The 21,960-nt window shown below is 39.4% G+C and overlaps 2 protein-coding genes across 3 annotated transcripts in view; both read right to left on the reverse strand.

Annotated features, from left to right (window-relative positions):
* Positions 1–1,349: 1,349 nt before the first annotated feature.
* LOC114159004 (histone deacetylase 2) lies at positions 1,350–10,713 on the reverse strand. Of its 2 annotated transcripts, none has more exons than XR_003598523.1 (14): positions 10,540–10,594; positions 8,411–8,523; positions 8,183–8,300; positions 8,000–8,074; positions 6,567–6,705; positions 6,334–6,475; positions 6,076–6,168; positions 4,782–4,890; positions 4,562–4,702; positions 3,190–3,298; positions 2,941–3,071; positions 2,087–2,239; positions 1,866–1,996; positions 1,350–1,739 (listed from the first exon to the last, which is right to left on the reverse strand). XR_003598523.1 is itself a non-coding variant. In XM_028041012.1 (14 exons), exons 1-14 carry the CDS (start codon positions 10,592–10,594, stop codon positions 1,706–1,708), a joined length of 1,470 nt encoding a protein of 489 aa, XP_027896813.1. In that variant the 5' UTR covers positions 10,595–10,713; the 3' UTR covers positions 1,350–1,705. The 2 variants fall into 2 exon arrangements, 1 of the variants encoding a protein (XP_027896813.1); XM_028041012.1 differs by having other exon boundaries at positions 1,939–1,996; positions 10,540–10,713.
* A 6,162-nt stretch (positions 10,714–16,875) lies between these two features.
* Positions 16,876–21,960, reverse strand: part of LOC114158130 (heparan sulfate glucosamine 3-O-sulfotransferase 5) — a 67,539-nt gene continuing 62,454 nt past the window's right edge. Inside the window, exons 3-4 of the mRNA XM_028039400.1 lie at positions 20,328–20,469; positions 16,876–18,326 (exon numbers count right to left, since the gene is read on the reverse strand). Of these exons, the coding sequence (XP_027895201.1) occupies positions 17,396–18,326; positions 20,328–20,434 (1,038 nt within the window). The 5' untranslated portion in view covers positions 20,435–20,469 and the 3' untranslated portion in view covers positions 16,876–17,395. The remainder of the gene's footprint in view (positions 18,327–20,327; positions 20,470–21,960) is intronic.

Genomic DNA, 21,960 nt, shown 5'->3' on the forward strand with positions numbered 1-21,960 from the left:
TGGCCTTGATGATTCTGGTCCATGTGACAAAACATCCAACAAGCTGTGAGCAACCATGAGTTATTTATTGGCAGTAAATCCATCTGGTGAGCTGACAGAGAAATAACTGGTGTTACAACCAGGACAGTACTGACAGGAAACTTGTTGGAGGTTGCAGGAGACCTGAATGTGTGTCAGTGTTCACCTTCTAGGAAGATGGCGACCCTAAGCCACAGTTACAATGGAGAGGTTTGCATTAAAACATATCAATGTGTTAAAACAGCCCAGTCCAATTCAGGGGAGATATTAAAGTGGTGTTTACAAATGTCAAAACTTTAAATGAAAAAAATAAAAATTTGAAGAAAGTGTGAACATGTCTATCTCTAGATGTTTTAAGCTAGTAGAGGAGCGAAGGGTAGTTCTACATCACATGGACTAACTTAGGCTGAAAACAAATAATCGCCACATATTTGTTATTCAAATGAAATTGTTTAATTTTCATTTCATGAAAATGAATCGTTGTTACACTGGGGCAGTGAGGGAGGGGGGAGGGGGGGTACCACAGCACTCTGATGTTGTTTTGTTACTCATTGTGCTGCAAGTTGGCTCAATTTTGACTCGCAAGACATAACCGGTAAAAACCGGTTTAGGATTTTCAAAATAAAAGATCCAGAAGTAGTTCATTATTTCTTGCGCGGCCCGGTACCAATTGGTCCGCGGACCGGTGGTTGGGGACCACTGAAATAAAGGTTTACTAAGAAGCTCTGGGGGTACAACACAGAAGCTCGGAGGACTCAACTATATATATATATATATACACACATAAAATTGTTACATTTTAATAAGTTTTGCAGTTTAAACCCAACCTAGTTTCACGCAGATAAACAGGTGTTTACCAGTTATTAAATTTGTTGTAATTTATTATTAAATTACAACAAATTTATGAGACAAATTATTCAACTTTACTGACCAGCTCTTTAACATTCTTTAAGTCAAATCTGACCAATTTTCCCGGGTACTTTTACTCTCTATTCATCAGCTGAACAGGTAAAGGCATGTTAAAAAGACATGTTAAAAAGACATGTCTTTTTAACATGCAATCGGTTTCGTCTTACATTAGATTCTAGATATCTAAAATGCATGCACATTGCTAAAAGCAATGCTAGCCAACAAATGCACTCTGATGTTTATACTTAAACCTCCTGTCATGTTAGTTTCTGAGGTACAGCAATAATGTTCATGGGTCAATTTGACCCAGGGAGTGTTTAAGATTGAGATGCCAGTGCCACTTTTCCCTTTGGACAGCGCGCCCCCGTGCGACTTAATGCTGTCACTACACAAAGTTGCAACAAAAAATTCAACATCACACAAACAGTATAAAACGTTTTATTGACAAATTTAAAATATGAAAATTTCAATCAAAAGTAGGAAATGTTCATTCTCAGATTCCGCCCTGGAACACTATGCAGTATATAAGTATACAGTTTTACATACTTACATCTAAAACATGAGGTAACAGAAGACAGACTAAAATATACATGAAAGGATTTCTGGCAAAAATAAAACGGAGAATGCTGAGATTTACGTATCAAAAAACATGAGATTCACAATAAATATAACGCTCTAGAAAACATCTCAGCAAATAGACAGATCCATGACAACGGACAGTACTGGTTGGGTCAAACATGGTTAAGATGGAGTCCAGGTCCAGTAGTACCTGGAGACTTCAGGTGCTGCTGGTCTGCTCGGTCTTCACCGTTCTGCAGGGCGATGGGAAGAATACATTAACATGTCAATGAGCAGAAGTAAACATTTGATGCACTTAAGTTAAATGTGCAAACAGAGTGTTCAACAGGACTTCCACACAAGGTCTGCTGCATAATTACACTGTTTAGACTCTTCTAGAGCTTTTCTGATTTTTCACTTCAGGATTTTTTTTTTGAAAAAGGCCATTGTTACCCTTTGGATTCAGCCTTTTCTGAGCCGCTGTCTTTTGTCTTATCCTCTTCTTTCACATCTAAAACATGAGGAAACAGAAATATTTATTATCAGCTATTAAATCACATACAACTACATTTCATTCTTGTCTATGCATCCAGTTAGTGACCTGCTTTCTTCTCCTCTCTCTCCTTCTCCTCGTCCACTTTTGGTCTTTTGGCACTCTTCTTGTGATTGGCTGTGTTCCTCCTGCCGCCCTGCCCCTCATCCTCAGAGTCAGAGAACTCTTCATCACAGGCTATCCTCTTATCTGTGGCACGAACTGCAATCACACAAAGAATACTTTCATAAGCCACTTACATAAATTCTGACTACAAAGACCCAGTAAATACATCTGTCACAGACTCTATTTGGTCTATTTCTATAGAATCAAATCACAACAAATGTCGTCTCAAGGCACATTACAGCACAAGTCATTTGTCTCATACATTCCAACTGGTTCTGGTTATCAAACAGCACATTAAGGTCAGTTTAGAATTCAAATTGCTTCAAAAAGTTTCTAAGGACACCCAGAGGACTGCATTGAGTCATTGGCTTGAGGCATTTGCTCCTCCTGAACCAGCAGGGGGCGACAGTAGACTGTCTCTTGTGTCATTGATTTCAGAGCAATTCTTCATTCTGAACATGCATGTAGTGACAGTAGAGAGGAAGAACTCCAGCAGAACCAAGGGTCTAAAATTTGAGTGATTTAATCTTTAAATCATTTTATGATCCCATGTGACAGCACATGTGAATAAACTGATATCTATTGATGCTCTGGTGGAACGACTGGCAGAAAAAGTAGTAAAAATAACACTTCCGATAATACTGTCAGATTTTTTTTTACATTAATTGAGACAATATATCAAACTTCTTATCATGATAAGACATTTTTCACAATAAATAATACTATTAAATGCCCATCCCTGGTTTTTATCAAGGCGATTTATCCAAGCTTGTGACTGAAGCAGAGGACAGCCTTACTGGACAAGCGTTTGTCAGGGTCCTCAGTGTCCTCGTCCACCGTGTCCTCTGGGACAGCGTCCTCTGGGATGGCCTGCATCTGGACCCCAGGGGCGTGAGGCAGCATCCGCAGGTTCTCAAACAGCCGCTGTCTGAAAGGTCATAGTTCAACACTGACAAACATGCTCTCTGATCAAACGGTCAACAGCGGTATGAATGTTATTACTGATCTCTAGAAGGGCTGCCAGTGCAGAAATCAACCACACATACTTGATCTTGTCCATGTACTCCATTGTGTTCTGGTTTGTCATGTTGGAGGGGCTGATGTGCAGCTTGAAGTCAGGTCCAAAGTACTCAAAATAGTCATTGTATGGAAGTTCTGCAACAGGAGAGGCAGAGAAAAAGAAGCCACAATAAAAATACGAGAAACAGAGGGAGAAGAACCGATCCATTCAATCACCTCCTGAACTTGCTTCATCTTGCTCTCTAGTGTTAGTGCTGATTGTCCTGGAAAACCTTACAGAATTTCACAGTTTTGTCAGAACTGGAAGAAAAAAAAGATCAGATTGTGGTGATACCCTGACCAGCCTTGTAACACCTGGAAGTGAGCAGCTGCTGAGCTCATCATACAAACTACTTCTCAGAGAAATGCTGATAAAAACACTGTTAAAGAATTAATAGCGGAGCCATGTTGAGATGATTTCCTGAAGGCAGAGTCTCAGAAAGAACAAGAGCTTCTTAAAGAGAAACAGGCCCAATTTCAACATGTTAAATCAGCAAGTAAAATTTATTTTAAGTCATACTTGACATATATTTTAACATAATACATTACAACATCTGAAGGGTAACACAGTTATTTGATTATGCTATAAAAGGCACTGTGTGCCTAGCAAAAACATAATACTGCTACTTTAAAGGTGCAGTATGTAACTTTGATAAAGAATATTTGTTAAGACTGTCACCATGTTGTGAAAGTACGAGACAAATAATCTAAAAAATCTCTCATAAAAGATCTCTTCCCTATGCTGCTATTACAGTCTGAACAAATGCAAAGCTTGAGAAAAAAAAACAACCAATCAGAGCCAAGAGAAAGGTATTAGCGCTGTCCATCATCCTGATGTAACGATTGTTGGCAAGGTAAACCAACAGACATAGCATTCTAGAACGTTCTGCCAAGCACCACAGAGCAAACGCTGTTGAGGCAAGTTATGTGACAAAGGTCACCAGGCCAGGACTCGAACCTGTGACAGCCGCGTTGAGGACTAACCTTAAGCAGGGTTGTGCTTTATCCCACAGTACCCCACTAGCTAACTATTCTGATTAGCTTGCATGTTTTAGCTGCGCCAATTATTTGTCCAGCGCAAAATGTTCTCAGAACATGTCTCCTAAAATACAGAAAGCTTCTTCATTTCTCTCTGAAAGAATGACTTGGCACAGAGCTACCAGAGGTCATCAGTACACACACACACACACACACACACACACACACACACACACACACACACACACACACACACGTCATGGTAAGAATGAAATTTGAAAACTGACACTAGAGAAGTTCGACACCATAATGGCTGTTCAAAGCTGACAGGAAGTGCTTTAGGTCATTTTCACAGTAACTGATGAGTGACCAGCAACAAACCATCAGGGATGTCTGTATCCAGAGCGACGGCCGTCTCATAGGTCCAGCAGCGAGCCACATTCCGGATCGTGTATCCTCCTCCACCCAACATCAGCAGTGGGAGGTTAAACGACTTAATGTACTCCACACACTTGGCGTGACCTGGTTGGACACGGGGACAAACGTCAAAAACGTCCTGGAAGCTTCACCAGCTTGGACAGTGTGTGGTGTGTCTCTGGACCTCGGATGGTGAGGTTGAAGCAGCCGAGGCGGTCTCCAGACAGAGAGTCGGCGCCACACTGGAGCACCACGGCGCTGGGCTGGTACATCTCCATCACCTTGGCCATCACCTGCAGGATCACAGGGCACAATTCCTTTCAGAGAGGAATTTTATGCTTCTGGTTTCCAATTTCTGCTGAAGACAGGAGTCAGTGTTTGTGGAGAGTACTGAAGGCCTTCCCTCCATATAAACATCTCTAACAGAGAGAAACAAACACAGACGACTTTGTGGGTAATATAAATGTTTGAAAAGCACAGCTATAGATTGTAACAGTTTCTGCAGGTTTCACCAGCTGAAATGTAAGACTTTTTAAGATCATTATGAATGAAATTTAAGATCTGTATCGCAACAGTAACAAAAGAAAATTGCATATTGCTAACTAGCTAGCTGGATGTTGGCACACAACTCAATATATAATGTATAAGACATTAAATAGTCCTACCACAACAAAATGTAAGACTTGTGATTAACATATTAAATGCCAACATACATTTTTTAAAGTGAATTTAAGAGTCTCTGCTCTTGGTGCACGTGTTCTACCAACTAGCAGTGATTTAAATTAATAAACTCTTGGATAGTAAAACAGTATGGAGAGATTTTTGATACATTTCAGGAAAGTGACAAACTCTTTTCTGACCACCATTATTTCCTGCTTTACTCAATGAAAAAAGAGCCTTTGATATTGGTTGTGTTACGGTGCCAACTGTGTGCTCACTATCAGTACTTATGCTTGCATTGACCGTATAATTGAGCAATTTGACATTCTGAAAATGAATTAGCTTAGTGGAGAAACACCATTTTCAAACGTTTTGGCGCTAGGATAAGGTTATAAAGAAACCTATAAAGAAATTGGTTTATTTTGTAAAACTGCAATGGAAACACTTTTTTTGTGTCACACGAGTCACATGATCAACAATCATTATGTTGCCACTGGTGCAAAAAAACAACAACACAAACACAAGAAATATCAGAAATATCATTAAAATATTTCTTGTTGGGTCAAGAAACAATTTCACAACAAGAAATATTTTTCAAAAGTTTGCGCACATTTTTAATGAAAATGAAGCCAATGTGTCGCTTGTTAACCCTTTAGTTTTTTCCACTTCAAAATGGCCACCTCCACTCAGAGCCCAGAGATTATCTCACCCAGTCAGAGTGCTGGTCATTAGCAATTTCTTAGACAAACATCAGACAAAGTTTTGAAGACATAACTAATAGTAGTGGAAGGTAGAAAAATGTCCAGGTTTCTACGAACAGGTTTGAAGATTTGCCCGTAGGACTCGTCGTCGATGCCGTCCCTCAGTGGGAAGTTGACAGCGTAATATTTGCCTTTTCCAGCTCCGATGTCCTGAAACGCAACACAAACACCTGATCAGCTTGTAATTTTCAGAAACAGTATGCTTCCATCATGATCTTGCTCCAAACATCCTTTCCTACATTAACCAGCTCCCAGCTGGAGCCGATGTTTTCCTGCCTCTATCCTGAGGCCGAATGTTTTCTGTCAACTCCTCACCCTGAGGTCTCCGGTTCCAGGGAAGTACTCCCCGTATTTATGAAAGGACACGGTCATGACTCTGTCTGTGGTGTAGAATGCCTCCTCTACTCCATCGCCATGATGGATGTCAATATCAATATAGAGCACCCTCTGGTGGTACCTGGGGGAAACAACAAGACATAACCAGGTCTGGATAAGCACAACAGCTGGAGGTTTGTTTCCTTTCTAAAAATGCTGGTTGATAATCTCACTTGAGCAGCTCCAAGATGGCCAACACAATGTCATTGACGTAGCAGAAGCCTGAAGCTTCAGACTTCTTGGCGTGGTGCAGTCCTCCGGCCCAGTTCACTGCAATGTCCGTCTGCTGCCGGTTCAACTTCACCGAGCCAGCTACGCAGAACAGAAGGTGCTTCATTAAAGAGAAAGATCTGAGGTACAAATGTCTCTAACTGCTCTATTTCCAGGAAGTAACTTATGGTAAATCTTCTACATAGAAGCTTGTATCAACTGGTGTGCAGGTCAGATCTGATGAGAACTATTTGTATCTGAAACAGTGAAGCATCCTTCTTGCCATTACAATCAGTTTACTGATTGGCTTTTGAATCGTTTTGGCTTTTAGCATTTTAAGACTTTTTTTTTAGATGCTTGTTTCCACTCCTGTCAACAAATTTAATAGATAAAAATCCAAAAGGTTTTAAACACCATTGAAAAAAATCCAAAACATAGACCGGAAATTTAATTTTTTCATCCCAATTTCTCAAAGCAGGAGACGCTGGTCAGTCAACAGAAAAAGTGTTGCACTGATAAAGTAATCATCGCTGCACCAGCACACCACTCCATATCGATTCATCTATACATCATAATAATTCACGACCAACAACAGGCATTAGTTAATATTTTAATGCATTATTTAGTATCAACACCAACAATAATTTCCTAGAGAACCAGGTAAATGGCAGCATGGCAGTTATCTCCTTGCAATTCTCATCTCTCTTCAGTGCTCCATGTGGGATTTCTCCCATCGAGTTTGATTTGAGTTTCAACCGACCCAATGAAGGAGTTGTGAAAGATGAATTTGATTTTCTGTGCTGTTTTATGACTGAAGTCTGCTTGTGTTTGTAGTGTGGCAAAGGCAGTGGAGGAAGTGAACGAAGCTGTTCAGTCCATGTTGGATATGTTTCAAAATGCGGAGCAATTAAAGTCAGAGGAATAGGAATGTATAAGATATTTTATTGCTGGAAAAGAAATGATGGCCCTATTCCCTATGGGGTTTGGGTTAGGTTTAATTAACAACCATCTAGCATAGCTTTCTTCACGATTGAGCTGGCAAGTTAAATATGTTGGTCCAGATCCTCTGGATGAAGCCAAGTGTAGAACAAGGGACTGCTTTGACCAGGCTGGGTGACCAGGTCATCGTTGTCCAGTTGTTTTAGTTCCAACTGGACAACGACTCGGACTGAATTCCCATCCAAGTACATTGTATCTCCATTTACACAGAGATGTAACATGAGCAAGCTGTCAACATCACGTGTCAATCTGAGAATTAGCAGAAATATGCCCCTCTGGAATAAAGGGCTCAAATTACCAGCAGAGTTACCCGTGGATTGAAGAAATTAATGCATTTTAATGACAAAATCCATAATGTCTCTATGCATGCAGCCCATTATAATTGGGACTCACTCACCAGCAGAGCCCCCTGCAGACAGCTGGCAGAACTCAAACAAGCCGTCAAACACAGGGCAGTCCTCCCCAACGTTGACTGGAAGGAAGTCATAAAAAACTTTGTCAACTATACTCAAAATAGTTAAGGTATCCAAACTTTCACCTGCATTCTAAAAATGCTCTAAAAGAGACAGTGAAAGCTCACATCGCTGCATCTGCTTGCTGAACTCAGACATGTTGTCCGGCCGGATGGATCTGAGGAACTTGATGTAGTCGTCACTGTGGTACTTGGTCATCTCGTCTGCAGTGGCTTTGTGTGGTCGCTGAGGGCCAAACACACACACTCAATGAGAACTCAGACATGAGGTGACAGACTTTAGTTTCAATTAAGCAATGTGAGACAGAACTGTTGAGTCGTACACAGACAACATACATAGACCTCCATCTTTCTGTACAGCCCGTAGTTCAGAAGAAGGTTGTGGGTCATCCGGATGCGGTGCGGCTTCATGGGATGACCTTGTCCATAGTAATAATTTCCTATGTCACCTGCAAAGCAAATAGGGGATCAGTTTAAAGTTAAGCTTCTGACTTTGTCATGTTCTTTGTTCAGTTCAGAGCATAAAAATGTTATCGTAATGTCAATGTTTAAGAAAACTGTTCAAATAATAAATTAATTAGCTAGAGCCAAAAACGAGTTTATTTAACAGCATTATATAGACATTTGATCCAAACTGATTTAAAATTAGCAAGTTACTTAACCGGTCTGTGTGATGGTTAAACCCAAAACAGCCCTCATGCAACTTCATTTCCTTTTTTCAGTTTCTTTATTTCATTCATTTGCAGTTTAAAATGAACATGTCATGTTAACAAAAAAATGTTCAATGAAAAGGAGTCACTTGAAGAAAAATAAATCTTGTATTTTAACCCAATGTGTGTATATATATAAAGAAAATAAATAAAAACGCTCTTTGTAATAATACAGCACTCTATTGAATTAATATACTCCATTATACCTTGATAACATATTTTATCATTTTCTTAAAAGTAAAAATCCAACTACTCTCTTTGCTTTCTTTTAGACAGATTGTTCCACAGATTTGCTCAATAAACAGAAATACAACTTTCCATCTGTTTAATTCTGACTCTTTTTTTTTTATCTCTGATCCTCTCAAATTACAAATGCCTATTTTAATAAAACTATTTTGCAGATGTGCTGGTAATATACTATTATGCATTTTGAACATTTTGTCATTCATCCAAACACAATGACATGTCAGTTTGCAATAAATGTTTGTTGATTGGTTTAAATAATTTGTTCTCATTGTAAGTGCACTCATTTAGTTTATCTATGTATTTTTTAGGACCGGGACTTAAATGAGTTAATTTTGATTAATTATTACATAGTTAATCAAAACCGTGCTAAAAATGTTCGCCAGTCAGCCACAAATTAGGAGAGGTAGAGTTGATCAGTCACTGCTCTCCAAGTGCCAATAAATGCCAACAAACTGCCAGGTATAACTGAGGTGAATGGCGGTTTTTCTGAATACATATGCACCCTACACTACGCTTCAGATTTTGGTGTTCTTCGCATAAAGAAGACAGTTTTTCCTCCAATTTATGTTGTGAAATCCCAAGAATATATATGAAGGTTTGTGGCTGAAATGCAAGATATGAGAAATGGAGGAGGGGGTTGGTGAATACTTTTCATAAAGGACATGTTTTACCCTGGTAGTAATAGAACAAGAGAAAACAGTTCAGTAACATCCATCCTGTCATCCATCCAAAGAGAAAGGAAAGCTTGATATAATAATATCCAACTGTATGGCTAATAAATGAAGGCAGATGTATCTCTGCATTTCTTGTCAAGGCATTTACTAAACGTGAATTTCAAACTCTGTGGACGCACATCTTTTGGATTTTGCCCATGAATGTTTTCAAGAGGCGCAAGAACTTTTTTAAAGATATAATAAATTGAAATACATCTGTTGACATAATCACTTCCGTTTAAACAAACCAATAGTTATGATACAAGAACATTTCCCAAAGATACAAGACAACACAAAGCAATCAGATATGAGTGCAGAAAGTCTGTAATACATTTTATTTTACTTTCTTCACCAACTTCGTTAAAGCATCAGCTTGCAGAGTTCCTCATCAATTTGATTGAACTCATTTGAAAACAGCAACGACTAAACAGCATGGAGATAAAATCCCCAGGGCAAATACAACTCATGTAACTGAATTAGGATAATTTCTGGATTCCATTAGCTGCCTTCATCGTATCAAGTTATATTTTTTAAATAATTACTAGTATACACGTATTTATTATCTCACACTTAATTCCAGCATGTTTGAAATATTTTGGTAGCCATTTTCGTAGTTAGGCTGTAAGTTAGTTGAAATGTAGAACGCTGGGTGACTGAGCTCCGTGGACGCCATTGAGCCATCGTTAATCAGGCTACTTGCGTGTTGCTAGTTAGCTGTCGCTACAATCACCTGCAGCAGCTATTAGCTTCATGGCTAATGTTAGCCTGCCAGATGCAGCAGTAATTCGTCACATACCGTCGTAGTAGTAGCAGACCTTCTTCTTGGTCCCACCTGCTGTGGTGTAAGCCATGTTAGAAGCAGCTCTTTTGGACCAAAAAGTTTAGAATTTATTTTATCAAACGGCAAAGAGGATGGGCGACATCAACACGACGCTGCTTGGTAGGAGGAGCAACTTCTGGACGGGGCGGAGAGGCGAGGCCAGGCGACCCGCTGACAGGCCCGGTGGCACCGGGACCGTCTCAGCGACGGAAATTTTAAGAGCCACAATTTTTTAAGATCATAGATTAAATGTTGCTAATATTTGTTAATAAGCTTTTAAAATAAAATAAACGTTATGTTTAGTTGTAAAATCTAACTGTGGAAAAATCTAACTTTTAACTTCAGTGCATCTATTCATCGAGATTAAAAAGAAAATTGAAAAATAATTGTTTTAAACAGGATTGTGATTGCACAACTATTACAATATTCAAATCCATTTTCACCAGCAGGACAGGGTTGAGTTTTCTTCTGAAACATGTCACATGGTTTGAACCCAAAGTGAGAGGAAGCGTTGACCTCTTTAAATCATCCAGATGTCTGTCTCCTCCATCATACCCACAGATTTTCTGTAGGATTTATGAACCTCTTTCTTTTGATATCTGATCAGTTAATTAATAAAAATGTTGTCTGAGGCTGTGTTTTTAACCCCTGATCCTCAGGGCACTATCCTCCTCTTATAGTCAGTCAATTATGAGCTAGATAGAAATGAACACTGAGCCAAGACTCCTGTTTTTTTATCATTTATTCTATCATATTCTGCTGATTTCTCCAATTACTTTGAAGGAGATGGCTTTCTTTTATTCCATATTTTATTACAGCTTCTCTGCTTGAACAGAAAGAAGGAAATAAAGTTTACCAGTAATAAGCTTAGTTTGTATGCAGTATTGATTGAAGTGGCTCATAAATGATTCCCATTTACCCCCCATTCCCCTGTGCTTAATACTTTTGTACTGCAGCAAATGATTTTTAATCCATTCTGCATAGTCTGGGCCCATTTTTTAAAAACATTTGTGAAAATTGAACCTGATTAGGAAGGTGGAATCAGATATTTCATTTTCCTGTAATATGATTTCCTCTCCTTTCACACAGTCACTGTTTCCCACTCACTGCAAGCCAGCAACGGCGTTTCATTTAGTCTCAATGTTTAATTCAGATCATTCAGATGACACTTTTGATTGATGTGTTATCGGCACTCTTGTTAAACCACTCAAAGTGCGACTTGGAAAAAACTAAAAACTTTTCTCTAATTGGAGTTTGCACATCCAGACTTTCCTGTATTGTCTGCTAACTTGACAACAGTTTCTCTTTTGTTGGGGATCAACGGATCCTCAGCACCTTTGTTGAATTAAGTCTTATGACAATATTGTTTGATCTCTAAAATGAATCAGTTGATGCAATGTGTTTAATATGCTGCCATCCCACCATATTTTATTGCTTTGTCTGGAGTAAAAAAGTCCAACATTTTTGATTTTATGATCTGCAAAATGACTTTCCCACTGGAAACACCTACTATAAAACAGAACAAGCTAAGCGTGTTCAGCTGTAGTATCTAGTAGTTTTAAAAGTAAAGCATTAAAAATAACAGTGTTTTAGTTTGCAATGTGTTTTTCACATGGAAGGAGAGCCGCCACCACCATGCCATACATTACCATGAATTTTGTGGTTAATAAAAAGGCTGTCACTATTATTGACCCAGGTTATGAAGGTCAGTGCTTTATGATCAATGTAACCGTCTATAAATTAATTCTAAAGTTCTGCGGAAACAACAGCATTGTCACAAAAATCATAACAAAACAAAGGAAGTGTCATGCCTGAAGCTACGCGCTTGACCCACATGCAGAAACACAATGAATCAGATAAAGTAAGTTTATTGTTTTTTCTTCTCAAAGAAAACAAATGAGTCTTTTTGGGCGGGGAAACGTCTTCTGGAAGGAGCTGGATCAGGATCGTCTAAGTGTGGGTGAGGTGAGGTTCGTCCGCCGGGGGAGGTGGTTTTAGCGAAGGGAGAGACGTAGAGGGCGGACAGGGGAGTACCGGCGTCACGAAGGAGGGTATCCAAGGCCAGAACCGGGTTCTCATAAGCCGACTACTCAGCGTCACAAAGATGCACCATTACTGGTATAACACTCTGGCGCTGGAGAACCCGTCGTCCGCTCCTCTTATGCGGGTGATGATTGTGCCCATTACGCACAGGTGCGCAGGAGCCGCCCTCCACCAAACCGCGACCTCATGGCTCCCCCTGGTGGAAAAAGACTGCTCCCCACCAGACCACCAGCCTCCAACAGGAAGCTAATATGAAGAAAGCACAAATTACATCAATGGCCTCTTGTGGAGCATTGATGGCAACTTCTATAGAGAAATCTGTTTGGATGAGTGGTGGAATTGGTATATGATGCGCTCCACTGACACAGAATTGTCTCATAATTTCTTAGTTATAATTTTCAGCCATTTTTTATGCCTGGATAGATTTATGGAGTCTGGCTTCTTGTGGGGCAGAATCATAATTCTGAACCCTTCAATCAATGACTTAAAAGTTGGAAAAATTTGATGTGACTGTTCAGACAGCAGATGCTTTAAAAACAATATGTGACAGATACATAACTGATTTAGGACCACATTTGGGGCCAGGCAATTCAGATTTTTTTTGTGGGGTGAAATGATTGGAATTGGACCAACAGTTGGAATTGTCAAATTGTCTGGCCCAATTGTCCAGTTGTCTATCAATGGACCTATTGGTCAACAATGAGATCAAGTCAAATATGGGCCTCATTGTTGTGTCATTGTAACCATTCCTTCCTTTGTTTGTCACTTCATACCTCACACTGTCCCCATCCCCTGTGTCATGTGCTCCAGCCTTTATCCAAACCTTGTCTTCCAGTGATTTTGACCTAGATTGTATTCTGGATTTTCATCCAAGTACCTTTGTTTTGGATTCTTTGGTTTGGCTTGGACTTCTGTGTACTGAGCGGAAACTATATTAAAGGATTACTGATTTTATGCAACTGGGAAGGGTCTTTTAATTTTAGTCCTCTCTTCCATGCCTTCTATCAGATCTTCATTTGCCAGATGCCTTTAGTAAAGACATTGGTTAAAGACAAAGGCCTAACCACTTTTAAATTGTTAGTATTTCACCATTTTTTATATGAAACAAAAAGAATGGAGACTACAATGAACCTCTGATATTCACGGGAGTTAGGGACTAAAGCAATCTATAAATAGTTGAACTCAACAAATATATGCATCTGGCCTTTAACACTGTATTTTAATGGTTCAAACAGCAGGCATGCATGCACAATATGCACATATCTGTCTACCACAAAAGCAAACATCTACAGTCTTGCATATCTCCAAGGCAAAAGAGTGATGTTCCTGGGTTGGCTGCTTTGCAATCACCAACCAAGAGTGTGCCAAATAGCACTGCATCTACTTAATTGTAAAACTCTAATTTTACTTTCACTTGCACAATACACAATGAGGTGACACAATACACAACAACTGGTCAGAAAATTTTTCACATGTACTTTTAATTTAATATTTTTAACAACACAATTATGATACACAATGCATGTTCCCATTGAAACAGACAAATGTTGCTGATCTTAATCTATTTAACTTAATTTGACAGGAATCATTAGAGGACAACATTATTTTACCTACTGTGGCCTTTTGCAGCATGGCTTGGTGAATTTGGGAAAAGAAACGTCTGTGGGACATGACAATACATCATTAAATTAAAACTACAAGATCAGGTTGTGAAAGCTATGATGAATTTAGAGCTTTCTAGGCTACCTGATAGCAGTTAGTGATGCGAAATACACGTGTGATTATTCCAAGTTTGAGAATGGGTTAAACCCATTTTTACACTGTGTCAAAAACAGTCTTATTATCAAGACCTCTGTTGTAAGGAAGCATACAAAAAGTACATCTCATTTTAACAACATATCCCGCCTTAGAACAGCTGTCCTAAAAGCTGTCCAGTTGAATCTGAATAAGCCAGGCTAATTCTAACTCTGCAACAGGACAGATTAACCTCTGCTGAAAACCAAAGGATGCTACAGGCTAACAGGTTAGCCTAAGGTAATATTAAATTAAAGACTGAAAACTAGTGGATAATATTTAAACCATTTCACCATGGTGTTATGGCACCTGAACTGAACATGCTATTTGGGTCAAAGCAATAACAAAAAACGGGTTTTTCTTTGTCATCTTACATCTGCTTTATCTTGATTCATTTAAAGTTTATCTTAACACTATGAGTGTCTGTGAGGGTGGTCTTAAAAACAACCGTTTGGGGCGTGCCGTGGTGGCATAGGGGTTAGCGCAACCCACATTTGGAGGCCTCAAGTCCTCAACACGGCTGTTGTGGGTTCGACTCCTGGACCCGGCGACGTTTACCGCATGTCTTCCCTCCACTCCTTCCCCCTTTCCTGTCAGCCTACTTCGTAAAAAGGGACTCTAGAAGCCCACAAAAAGAACCTCTGGAGGGGTTAAAAAAAACAAAACATTTGTAGGTACAGGGCCTTGCAAGCACACACATATTGTCATGTTACAACCCAACTTCAGTGTGTTTTGTTGGGATTGTATGTGATAGACCAACACAACATTTTACTGAATAAAGAAAATCAAACACTCTTCTCAATTTTTATTTACAACTAAAATCTGAAAACTGTGTTGTGCGTGTGTATTCAGCTCTGCAGGGTCAGTGCTTTATAGAACCATCCATTCATCCATCCATCCATTTTCTTCCGCTTATCCGGGGTTGGGTAGCAGCTTCAGAAGGGAGGCCCAGACTTCCCTCTCCCCAGCCACTTGTTCCAGCTCCTCCGGGGGAATCCCCCCCCGGAGGGCTTTATAGAACAAAGCTCTCAAACTAAATGTCTTTTCTTTGAAAAAGAAAAAGATAAAAATGTTTGGACTCAGAATGTCTGAATAATAATTTTTAAATCTTGTCACAGGTTTTCAGTTGGATTGGAATCTGGATTTGTTGTTTGTGTCAGATCGAGTGGATGCTCACACTCCTCTTGTTCTGCAAAGGATCAGTCCTATAAAAGGAAGATTCTGCTCCCCACTGTCAGAACATGCATGCTCACTATTAGGGATTGCTGCAAAATATTGGTTTTATTGTAAAGTGAATTGAGAAATTTATTGTGAATCAGGACAATGTACATAAACTGAAATTACATTTTATTTTTCCAACACGTTTCTTGTGATTTTGAGGTAATTTTCACTGTCCCATTTTGAATTTGACAGAGAATCTGTGGAGCGAGTTAAATAGGGTAATGGCAAGGAGACCTTCCGAATTGAAATATGCTGTGCTTGATTATTTATGTGGTTAATCAAGTTAGTTGTTTATGAATATTTAATTTGTCATATTTGTTTCACCAATACTCTCCTTGTGCTTCCATAGATCAGAGCGAGTGAGTGTCTCCATAGTGTTTCATATAGCTTGTATTTGTTTGGACTTTGAATTCAGGTCAACTACTAGAAGAAATGACCAAAATAAAAAAAGTTTTTGAAAATATATGCTGTCATTTGCAATTTCTTTTACAAAATACAAAATTGATTCAAATCAGAAATTGTATTTGATATAAAAACATGACAGATTTAATTTATTTTAGTCTGAGCTAAAAAAAACAAACTGCTAAAACTCCAGTGAAAATGTCCAAAGAGCTGGTCAGCAATTTGAACAAGGGTTTAACGGTTGCCAAGTATTTTTCTACTGAAAAGCAAAAATAATTTTCAGTATGCTACTTTTTAATTACATTGAAATAAAAACAAATAACTTATTTACTTCAAGTGATAATCCGACGTCCATCTCACTCCCTGTTCTAAATCTGCCAGGAAGGCATATCAGTAGTTGTGATCTTACCCACAGTGCTTTGCATTCAGACTGTCGCGACTTTTAGATCAGTGCTATCTGACTGGAGAAAGTATGCTTCACAATTACTGCAGCATAATACACTATGCTGCAAATCATATGCAACATACTGCTGGGTGGATAATCAAGTGTTTAATATCAGGGAGTCTAACTGAACTTCTGATGGCTTTCATTCAATGACTTCTTTCTTGCATCTGTTTCATTGAGGTCAGATCTGACCTTAGTTGACAACTAATGGATGAGAGATTCTCCCGCCTGATTTCTGGATCTTTGCAGTTTCTCCAGATCTACCTGGGCTGCTCCTCTGACCAATGCTCTCCCTGCGTGGTTTCTTGGTATAGGTGAATGTTCAGGTCTTGGTAGTTTTGGTAGGAAGGCAGTTGGGCCGTTCTCTCTCCGTATTCAGATGATAGATTGAACAGAGATTTGAGATGTTCAAAGCCTAGGTTCTCTTTATTGGAACCTAATTCTGCTTTAGACTCCATTAGTGCTTTCTCCCTGACTAGTCTGCTGTGTCCGTTGGGCCTCATAATGCTGTTTGTTCTCAGATCTCTATAAGGGTTGTTATGCATAATTAGTTCCACTTTAATCTGTTCAGGGGTTTAAAAAGGATTCTGATTACAGATGCACTCCAACATTTTCAGATTTCACTCATTTCACAGGTTGGGACATGACAAAATCTAGAAGAGCTCAAGAAGTTATGCTTCTCTAACTCTTACTTTGCAAGTAATTGTAAACACACTGCATGAAAATGTTCTTTTTTTAGGAGGAGAAACACAGACAGACATGTAAACTGACTTGAAAACATCAAACTATTGTGTTGCATTTTACACACATAGAGCAAACTTACATCAAGTATTATTTGGTCACAATATACTTGTATTAAACTAAACAAAGTGCTGTTCATACCTTGTGAGATCATTTTTTAAATCTTTTTTGTATGAAAGACAAATTTCATTGCCAGTTAAATGTTCTTCCAGTGACCTGGTAAAACTTCTGATTAAAAGGGTGGAAGAACGTCTGCAGCTTAGTCACTACAGACGGGTCCACCTCAGGATGGATGCGGCCCTTGCTGCCGGCCAGGCACTTGTTGAAGATGATGTTGAATCGCAGACAGTAAAATCCCCTGGTGGCGTTAAAGTACAGGTTATACTGACTAATCCTGGAGGGGAGGTTCAGGAAGCGCTCGACCAGCTGCAGCTCCGGCAGCGGGTCCGTAATGAGCCGATCCCCGTCCACTATGTGGAACTGCTCCACAGGGAAATACTTGAGCCAGCGCTCCAGGTGTTTTGTGTAGATGCTGGTGCGGACGGCTTTGTATTTGGTGTTCACTTCACACGTGTTGGCGTCAATGGCTAGATTTTCAAACTTGTGGTAAGTCTTGTTCTTGCGCTCCTTGCCCTCAAGCACTTGGGTGTAGTCGGACACGGCTCTGGTGGTGGGCTCTCGGACAATAATCAGCAGCTTGATGGAAGAGTTCATCTTGAAGATGCGCTCGGGAACCTCCTCTGTGATGAAGTAGGCAGGGCTCTTCTCAATGGTGATCTGGTGAGGGAGGGATAAGGGCATTTTGCCCCTGTACCAGTCAATGCCACGGGCGTAGTTTTTGTCGTTGTCGAAGAAGTGAATCTCCTGCGAAGCCTTGACCACGGCTGGGTGCAGGTTGAGCATTTCCAGCAGGGCGCGGGTGCCCCCCTTGCGAACGCCGATGATGATGGCCCGAGGCAGCTGCTGGACCAGGTTGTGCAGGCGGATTTGCTCTTTGGAGGCATTGCCCTTGCGTAGTTCGTGGAGCAACCCGCGTTTAAACTGCAGCGTACGAAGAGGGATTTGCTCCGGCTCAGATGGGTGAAATCTGCTCTCAATGGGGCAAATGGGTTGTAACCTGAAAAACAAAAATATATACATTCAACAGAACAATGTTTTTCATTCCACACCATTCTCAAATATGCTTAAGATATATGATGCAATTTCATTATTTTAACTCTTTGGCTTCAGGCAGTGCATCACCCACTGAGGACTAGCTTGATGCCAATGATTTTGGAAAGAATGCTTCACAATCTGGTAACATAATATGCTGCATGCTGTACTCAGCGAACAATTGACTAAATGACAGAGTGACTTAAGCCAGAAGTCTTTGCTTTTCATATGTGCTGACGTGTTACAGAAACAGCTCTGAAATGACACCAGAGAGAATAATGTATTCCATCGAGTATTTGTAAGATAATGACAATCTATGTATTTATAAGTTGAAGCTAGTCATTGGGAATCCTTAGCATGAAGTTTTGAGTCCCGCTGCTCTAGGAATGGAGACGTATTGCTCTACTTCCTGTTGTTGCTGTTGCACTTCATGGATTTGCTGGTGTTTGAGATTTTCTTGATTCCATATATTTTCTGCCCTGAGACTTGACTGAGTAATTCTAACACATAAGTAGTCTATATTAAAACACGTTTTCTGTTGCTACACCTTACTTTTTGCGAACCTTTTGTGTTGCACATGCTTTTTTATTTTTGGCATGGTAAGGGCTTAGTTAAATTTGCACTAGCTTAGCAGTAGAGCCAATATGGTTACTCCTCCTGTTTCACCTGCTGTCTCTATGTCTCTGTTGGATGTTATTTTGCTGCTTCCTTTAGTGATAATGGTACGTGTGATAAAGGTGGCATTTTATAGCTTTGGAAGTGAGGATGTCAGAACTGGAAGCCCGGTTCTGCGCTGTTGAAAAACCAGCAGTTAGCCGAGACTTAAAGCCTTGATTTAAAGGAACTCAGTCTTTCTGAATTTTTGCACTTTTCCAGACATTTGTTCAGTGAAAACTGCATGCTGCTTCTCCATGTTTGGTTCAGACCAGAATCGGAAGACCTGGAGACTCAGGTCTTCTTGTTCTGGTCTGGAATGCTGATGTGGAGCGAGAAAAATTAAGAAAGTCCAAACCTTGTTAAAGAGAAAGAACAAAACACAGCTTTGTTTCACATCTGCGCAGATGGAGAACTCCGAAGAGATCTAACTAGACAAAGGAATCACCTCTCTAAATATACTGTATATTGTCCTTCTCCCACAGACAGAGTGTCATCACCAACATTCCCAAGGAGCTAATCAGATTAATACACACACAGAGAAAAATGCAACCTTCAGTTAAAAATGGGTTTCAGACAGAATATTCTGTGCCTAATAATAATCGCTCCGCCGTCGGTCTGGTCTTGTCCCTCCGCAAGGTATGACAACTATTTACTTATCGCCTGTTGCTAAGCTTCTGACACACTGAGGCAAACTGTGAAGGCTAAAAAGAGAAACAATGACTCTGTAAGACTGAGTGAGACATAATAAACTGATTAAACATTGTAAGATTAATATTAAATAAACTTCCAATAAAAGTAAACACACTGTGAATAATTATTTTATTCCACACTGATAACAGGTCTTTCATGCATTTTGGTGCAATGACATTCAGTTAAATATAAACTAACAGAAGTAGTTTAAAGTCTGATTTCGGAGCTACAGTGAGGAAAAACTTTTTAAGACTTGACTTGGTTTTCCAACAATACATGTCAACTAATCTGGCTTTTTACACAAAACCTGTTTACGCAGAACTTATGTAGAAAATGCTTCAGCTGAAGGCCTGTTGGTCGGCTGCCAACATTTGAAGGTGTTAGAGAAAATCATTCTTAACTACTAGACCTTCATGTTCTTTCTGCTCCTGCCTTGGGGAAGTGTTGCTGTAAACTGGGTCTCAGAGGAAGTATTTTCTCTCTCGAAGTACAGAATAAATTCTTTCCCATTAAGACAGCTTACAGAACCCGTCCCGTGGAGAGCTACGGTAGATTTAAGATATTACAAGATGCCCTTAAGTCTGTGATGCATGTTTCTGATGCCACAGTGATAACTCACCTATCCAAAGTCCCAACTCTGGCCACAAGATAGAGGACACTTCCAATCACGAGGCTGCCCAGAACGAAGAGCTTCTGTCTCAGCAGTGCCTGCTGTTTGAATAGCATGGCCCTCCATCAATCTTCAGGACTGCGTCTTCAGCCTGCAGAGAGGCGAGCACATGAACCACTAATCAGCAGGGAAAGAGAGACAGCCTAATGTTTATTAACACACACTCAGTCAAGTTTTACAAGTGATTAAGCCACACTTGCCCGCGCCCGCAATACACTGCAGCGCCATTAGATCATCATTAGAGATGATCAGAGGAAATGCACCACCACCACTTTGCTTGCATCAATTTATTTATTTTGGACAAGCCGAGAATCAAATTTAATCTGATGTGCAGCATCACTGTGTAAAACTGTGACCTTGCTCCAATTCAGGAAGAAAAAAGAAGGCTGTTGGACTAATTTATATAGATTAAAACAGGAACATAAGGGGAATATTACACCTATTTAATGAATAAATGACTTTATGCAGTTTGGTTTTGAAAATGAATGTTGACACAGAGTTGCAAAGAGGGTTGAAAAAGTACAAATGTAAGTGAAATGTGGGAATATTTTAAATTTAACTGGAAGTTGAAAGAAACCGTTTCATATCTAAACATCAATATAAACATTTTACTTTGTCAAAGGTAGTGATCCACTATTCATGTTGTATTTCCAAGTCAAACAATATATCTTATGAAATACATCTAAGCTATAATATCAAAACACACCTCATTTTATCCAGCAGACATCTTTTAGCCAAAATATATATTTTTCCAACTACTTCCAATAACCCTATTATAGTCCAAATTATGGGATTGGATTCCAGGATTGTTCCTGTTTCATGCAATGAAACAGGAACAATCCTTTGACCTGCAAAAGACTCATTCTCCGCTAAATATTAGCTGGTGTTCACTGTGTTGTTAATATTATGTTAACATTTAACCTCAAGTATGTCTTTAAAATTAGCCTTCATAGGACTGCCCTCGTTTCCCTTCTAAATCTCACAAATCATCTGAAAAACGTTTTGATTTAGACTGTAATTTGGCAGATTAACCAACAGAGGGCACCAAATTCCTTCAACCCAATGGGATTTGGGTTGAAGGGATTTGTAAACTGGGTCTCAGAGGAAGTATAAAAAGAGTAATTAATCTTTTAATTATTGTCGAAGGACATAATTAAAAAATGTCCGTCCACAACTCATTCTGTATCATCTTAGTAACAAGTATACATGCATAAATCAAAACAGAGAGTGACACGAGTCACAGAACTATTAAAAAGAATGATGCTCTCTAATTCGACTAAAGACTAAATTAGATAACTCTGTCCAAAATAGAGCACAAGTGCAGGGAATGTTTGTCTGCTGAGACTGGAAACATTTTTAATTTATTCCCCAATGTGGATTTTGAAGAGCCTCTGTGATTTCATCAGTGTCTGAAGAAAAGCACAAGAATAAAGTCAGTAGTCAAAGTCCATCTGTACATTTGTTTGCTTTAATAATAATAAAAAAATGCTTTCTGTTTCATCTTGACTTGGTTGAATAAGTCAATAAACCAACCAGATGTGATGTAAAATACAGTAGTTTCCCAGGAAAAACGGGAGACTTG

This window comes from Xiphophorus couchianus, chromosome 15, assembly GCF_001444195.1.
Source record: "Xiphophorus couchianus chromosome 15, X_couchianus-1.0, whole genome shotgun sequence".
In the NCBI taxonomy this organism is placed as follows: domain Eukaryota; kingdom Metazoa; phylum Chordata; class Actinopteri; order Cyprinodontiformes; family Poeciliidae; genus Xiphophorus; species Xiphophorus couchianus.